At 36.6% G+C, this 6,779-nt stretch overlaps 1 protein-coding gene across 1 annotated transcript; it reads right to left on the minus strand.

Moving 5' to 3' along the window:
• Positions 1–1,741: 1,741 nt before the first annotated feature.
• On the minus strand, positions 1,742–3,242 carry LOC126909529 (uncharacterized; the record flags this gene model as incomplete). Its single annotated transcript, XM_050691963.1, has 3 exons — positions 3,206–3,242; positions 1,985–2,305; positions 1,742–1,867 (listed from the first exon to the last, which is right to left on the minus strand). Coding segments are annotated over exons 1-3 (484 nt in total), but the record flags the coding sequence as incomplete, so codon positions are not given.
• Between the last annotated feature and the right edge of the window lie 3,537 nt (positions 3,243–6,779).

A 6,779-nucleotide genomic window follows, 5' to 3' on the forward strand; every position in this document is an offset into this window, starting at 1 on the left:
CCTATACATTGCGCCCATAGAAATTGGGAACTGTGTGAATATCCGTTTGTACCACAAAACAAATCGTTTTCGTGGACCGTTGAAACATGTAATAACTTTCAAAAGCCCCGTTATGTTTGAGTAGGATTTTAAAGAGACCGTAAAAATAGTGAAAGTAAATCAATGTCTGAATTCGATCACTGTTATTTAACAAATCTTAAAGTCCATTTAAATTCAGAAGTTTACCCGTACATCGATTTAAGGTGTAACTTTGACTGTAAACTATTTAGTATTTTATTTTCCTACTATGTTAATTTTCAAAAGAGTTATCGTGATAGACTTTGGTGTTCGCCTTTAGTAAATAAAAAACAATTTCTTAATTTAATACCTATTGCCGTAATCGACATGTCAAAGCAGAACGATACAATTACAGTCTCGTCTTTTGACCTATGAATTGAAATTGTAGCATCAGCCGCGTTCCCTGGTAATACAACTGCATATACTCTAGTAATTTCAGACAATGTATTTACATATACACATTTTGACAGAACAATCCGTATAATTTAAATTAAATTTTTTACACGTTTATGTAAACATTTATTTTTAACCTTGTAATTATTATTATGAAATAAATATATTATATACAAATAACAACAATTTGTTTTTTATTTTAGATTATAAGTTTATTATTTGAAACTAGTACATTTACCGCTAAAAGCAGCTGCTTCTGTTGTGCTTTCATCCCACGGACATTGATTTTCATGTGCATATTTTAATATTTTTAAATCACCTCTTTTGGCTGCCTCTGTAGTTGTATGTTTATGGCATTTGCAACCATTTTCAATTGTATATTTTAAACATTCTAAATTGCCAATAGAAGCAGAGGCTTCTGTTGTGCTTTCATCCCACGGACATTGATTTTCATGTGCATATTTTAATATTTTTAAATCACCTCTTTTGGCTGCCTCTGTAGTTGTATGTTTATGGCATTTGCAACCATTTTCAATTGTATATTTTAAACATTCTAAATTGCCAATAGAAGCAGAGGCTTCTGTTGTGCTTTCATCCCACGGACATTGATTTTCATGTGCATATTTTAATATTTTTAAATCACCTCTTTTGGCTGCCTCTGTAGTTGTATGTTTATGGCATTTGCAACCATTTTCAATTGTATATTTTAAACATTCTAAATTGCCAATAGAAGCAGAGGCTTCTGTTGTGCTTTCATCCCACGGACATTGATTTTCATGTGCATATTTTAATATTTTTAAATCACCTCTTTTGGCTGCCTCTGTAGTTGTATGTTTATGGCATTTGCAACCATTTTCAATTGTATATTTTAAACATTCTAAATTGCCAATAGAAGCAGAGGCTTCTGTTGTGCTTTCATCCCACGGACATTGATTTTCATGTGCATATTTTAATATTTTTAAATCACCTCTTTTGGCTGCCTCTGTAGTTGTATGTTTATGGCATTTGCAACCATTTTCAATTGTATATTTTAAACATTCTAAATTGCCAATAGAAGCAGAGGCTTCTGTTGTGCTTTCATCCCACGGACATTGATTTTCATGTGCATATTTTAATATTTTTAAATCACCTCTTTTGGCTGCCTCTGTAGTTGTATGTTTATGGCATTTGCAACCATTTTCAATTGTATATTTTAAACATTCTAAATTGCCAATAGAAGCAGAGGCTTCTGTTGTGCTTTCATCCCACGGACATTGATTTTCATGTGCATATTTTAATATTTTTAAATCACCTCTTTTGGCTGCCTCTGTAGTTGTATGTTTATGGCATTTGCAACCATTTTTATTTGCATATTTTAAAATATTTAAATTACCCTGAATGGCGGCCTCATTAGTACTTCTATCATCCAATGGGCATCCTTATTCGTGTAAATATTTAAAATTTTCCAGATTTCTATTAAAAACAGCTGTATAAGTTGTAACTTTATTGCAAGGACAACCATGTTTAAGGACATATTTTAAAATTTCTAGATTACCAGCAGCAGCAACGTTAGTTATGAATTGATTGAAATCATATCCATTTTTGTGAATATATTTTAATATTTTTAGATTACCATTTCTAATCGCACTTTTCGCAATTTTGAATTGATTCAATTCATAACCATTTTCATAAGCATATTTTAAACATTTTAAATGACCATTATTTGCAGCAGCTTCTGTTGTTTTTTCATCCCATTTACATCTTTTTTGAAATGCATATTTTAACAATTCCAAATTTCCGTTTTCTGCAGTTATTCTTGTCGTGTCTTCTTTTAATTGCAATTTTTGTTCATCATTTGAATTATCATATTGAATTGCTAAATGAGAAAAATATTAATTAAGTTTTGCTGTAATAAAATTTAATATCTAATTAAGAAAGAGACATACAAATACAATTTTTATTTTTAAGGGCATCGAAAAATTGTGACTTTACATAAAGCTTAAGGTATTAGGTTTAGTCAAGTCTCTATTATTCGACTAGTTGTAGTTATAATAAATGAATATATTGCTATCTAAAAAATTATATATATATTTTGAATAGTAAAATATAATTGAAGCACTTTTGTATTTAGAAACCAAAAAGTACTCTGAAGTAGTCGTAGTTCACTTTAGACTTATCGCTGGATGGCGACTGCGACACACCTGCCTCTTCTCGTCCGACAGGTCACGCGACGCTGAGTGACCGTGGGTAACGCGAACCGGTTTGGCATTGCACCAAAAATATATACATATTACTTTTTCAACTACTTCACGGAAATCTATCGTGACACTTTTTATGTGCTTCCTTACGTGTATTGGTTTAAAATATATTGAGATTAATATTTAAACACTTTTTTACTATTTATTTTGTCACAAATATACCTTGATTACATTATTGGCGCATTCGAATAAGGAATTTTTTTCAGACTAAGAAGTAATTAAGCTAAGTGCTAAATAATTACAGCAATTATTATTTTTAGTACCCTTAGTGATATGCTTGCAAAATAGAGAACCTAAAGCTTTAAATGACTAAAAGTGTAGTAAGTTCTAGAATAAGAAATTTTTATGACTTAAATAATTATAAGATTATTAATTTTTGGGGTTAAGGTATATATAAGCAATAGTCATAGGCTTATTATACGGGAATTTTCTCTAACGTGGTTTGTACTAAAAAAAAAAATTAGGCAAAAATCAGCGCATTATCATCCCACTGACCTACTTGTTATTTATTTATATACTTGTGACTTTATCAACCAGTATGTTAGGTAAATCCATACTCAAATTATCGATTAAGGAATTACAAGGGGAGTTAGCGAGTCCCCGCAACTGGGGGATCGAAAGCCGATCTTATGATCAGGCTGGAGGACTATCTTCTGGAGGAGGGTGTTAATGTGGGAAGTATCAAATTTTACCCCATTCAACCCAAGAATCCTCTCCCTCAGAGCGAGGATGTTCCTAAAGGGAGTACAAGTCAGACTTGTGGAGCTGACAATGGCAGATCGGACAATGCATTTGATAATGACGAGTGGAATTTCTAACAGGACATGTACACTACCTTATGTTTGTACCTTGACGAGTATATGACCAAAATTGAGGAAATAGAGAACACGGTGTCACTCCATCGCGACCATATTGGCTTGCTGGAAACAAAGGTGGACACTTTGACGTCGCAAGTCAACCTACTTACCGATTATGTGGAGGGGGTCCCTGGAAGTACCAACAGGATAAGCATACCGCTACTACACACACTTAGCGAGTTATGGCGGACAGAACCGACACATCAGAAATCTGGTCGGAAGGATGTGAGCAGATGGCCGTCCCGGAAAGTTTCGACCGAAACGTTGTTACTGTCCCACTATAGTGTAACGTTGGCACGTGATTCTCTGCCAGAGTTTACCGGAAAGAAACAATAGGACCCCAACGCTTTCATTGAAGAGGCTGAATCGTTTCTAATTGAAGCGAATGTACCGCACCAGAAGTGGGTACGTGTACTGTCCCCACATTTAAAAGCAGAGGCAGGTAACTGGTGGGTTACCATACGCTACTTGAACCTCACATGGTCAGTGTTCCAGCAACAATTTTTGAGGAGGTTCAATAGCATTTCTATACTTACCAAAGTACGCAATGATCTCCACAGTGCTTACCAAGGTGAACGACAATCCCTAGAGGAGTTTGTAATGTGGAAGAGCCAGCTAGCCGTCGTCTCAACTCAAGTTGATAGAGTACGAGTTGGACGACCTAATCATATGACCTCATGCGCAGTGACTGCTCATTAGGCCAATGGAAGATCTGCTAGAGCTGGCTAGCGACTTGGACGTAGAAGACTTTCTTCCGGAACGGCGGCCCGAAGAAAAGAAGTATTCCGCGGAAGGGAATAGCTTCAAATGGGAAAATAAGAAACCGCCACCGGAGAAAGAGGTTATTAGACCGGAAAAAAGCCCATCCGGAGGGCACGTTGCATAAACTACAATCGGAATGGGGCGAATAGCCCGGAAAGAATTATGGTGAGGACGGGAAACGGGAAGAGTTCTGGACAGTTCATGTGAATCCGACCGGACAAGAAAAACTAGTCCGCCCGAAGTACCATGAGCGCAAGCCCGGTACCAAAGTTTCCGACCAGGAACCAAAATGGCCCCGGAAAAGCGCAAAAATATGCAGCTCGCCGCTATCAAATCCGAAGAAACGGAGTGTCCATGGAAGAAATGTACAGTAGATAGAGAAATTTCGGAAATACTGAAGAGTAGTACAAATCATCCTAACCAAGGAACACAAGCAACTCTGTCCGAAAACAGTTTGCCGAACAAATCTCTGGAAGACCCGGAACCCAAAGAAATTGACACAGATTCACTTTATGATCTACGGCCCGAGCCGCAAACTTATTTATCGGAAGAAGCTGTTAACTGACAAACAGGTTAATCGTTCAGCGTCCGACCAGGACCCAAGCTTAGACGAATTACTCGAGTAAAAGTCAGAAAAAACATATCTGCAAAGTAATAGTGACTCTTTTAGCCCAGCCAAGAACGGTAAAAGTGAAAAAACTTACCCGGAGAATACAGATATTACTGACATTAGAACCTGGCAAGCCGAAGATGCAACTTTGGTCCAGTATGTCCGGAAACTGCGGAGTGACAATTCAATTTACCGGCGCTTACACCAGGAATAATACTTGCAAGATGGTATTTGGTAAAAGGCACGGTAAATAACGGGACGTAAGGAAAGATTATCGTCGTTCCGTAGGACATCCAGGGTGGAAAGAAACTTACCGGAGCATTGGTAATCGTTCCTTTTCGACCAGTATGAGAGAGTCGGTATGTCAATATGTCGTAAGGTGTTACGTTTGTGCTTGCGTTAAACCACTAAAACGGAATCAAGATGACCCATTGCGACCAAGACAGCCCCGTCAGTCATGGGAGATTGTTAGTATTGATCTAATGGGGCCATACCCAAGATATCAAAGTGGTAAGACTAGCCTACTTGTAGCAACAGACTGCTACAGTAAATGGGTGGAAGCATACTCCCTAGGGCAAGCCACCGCTAAGACGAATACCGATACTTTAGAAAGAGAGTTCTTCTCACGTTTCGGCTATGCTAGAGAACTTCTCTCAGACAATGGAACACAGTTCGTCTCCAAAACAATGGAGAAAGCACTGGAGAAGTGTGGCACAGAAGGATGGACAACGCCAATTTACCATCCAAGAGCAAATCCAGTAGAACGCTGAAACCAAGATTTGAAAAAAAGTCTTCGGACAGCTTTGGTTGACAAACCACATAGTCACTGGGACAGCTGTATTCCGACTATAATTTTTCAATAAGAAATTGTCGGAACAAACTAACAGGGAGTACTCCCTCTGAACGGGCCTTTGGGCGAGAAGCTAAAGCCCCCGGCGATTGGCTGCTGGACATTATTTCTACGGGTAAAAACCCGAAAAAAGTAGAAATAGCCGGACAGAAAAGGGATTACACTGAATCGTTACCGAAAAACAACAATTTTCCCTGAAAAGGCCGAAGAATGACCATAAATCCAGTGTGATAACCGAAAATTCCGGTATCTTCGGTGGGGAAATTAAAATTTCTGGGGAGGAGGATAACCCTCTCAAAATTTCGAGTCATTTTTCGGTAAAAACGACGCTGGTAACAATCGCCCCGTAAAAAACACCGCAATGGTGTGGACGGTGATTAGTTGTATTACCATGCACATCATATATCCAGTGCAGATAAAAAATTTCACACCGGCTTTGCCCCAATGAGGCTGGGCCTCATGCAACTAGCAAAAAGATAAGGTGAGGGAGTGTTTGTGACCAAAAGGAATAAAACCATATAAAAACCGCCATAAAATACATGACATAAGACTGTGAATATTTAGTATCTAAGTGACAACAAAAATAATATCAATTTACCGACATATAATCGAATAGTATTAACGTGCAAAATATTGCATAGTGTAAATATCGTATAATTGTGTTTCTTATGATAATGATTTTAATGACTGTCAGGCATCATCTATATTTGTTCCAACTTGTCACATATCTATCGTTTAATGTAGGTAATTCGTAAAAAATTTATTGTATTATATAGTTAAAAAAAAAAAATTAGATAGTAAAAATATTAAAAAAATGAATATTCTTGAAAACCCATTATGAATTCTTTTAGTTGATTATTAGGTTTATTTTTTTCATNTCTTTTAGTTGATTATTAGGTTTATTTTTTTCATAATATCTTTTATATCCAAGAAGATTATATTTCTTCAATCGTCAGCTGCCCGGTTCTGTCTAATACTTCGATATTTTGTCTATAGCATGATAATTTTTTTTT

Source organism: Daktulosphaira vitifoliae, unplaced genomic scaffold, assembly GCF_025091365.1.
Source record: "Daktulosphaira vitifoliae isolate Bord-2020 unplaced genomic scaffold, ASM2509136v1 Scaffold_500, whole genome shotgun sequence".
Taxonomy (NCBI): Eukaryota; Metazoa; Arthropoda; class Insecta; order Hemiptera; family Phylloxeridae; genus Daktulosphaira; species Daktulosphaira vitifoliae.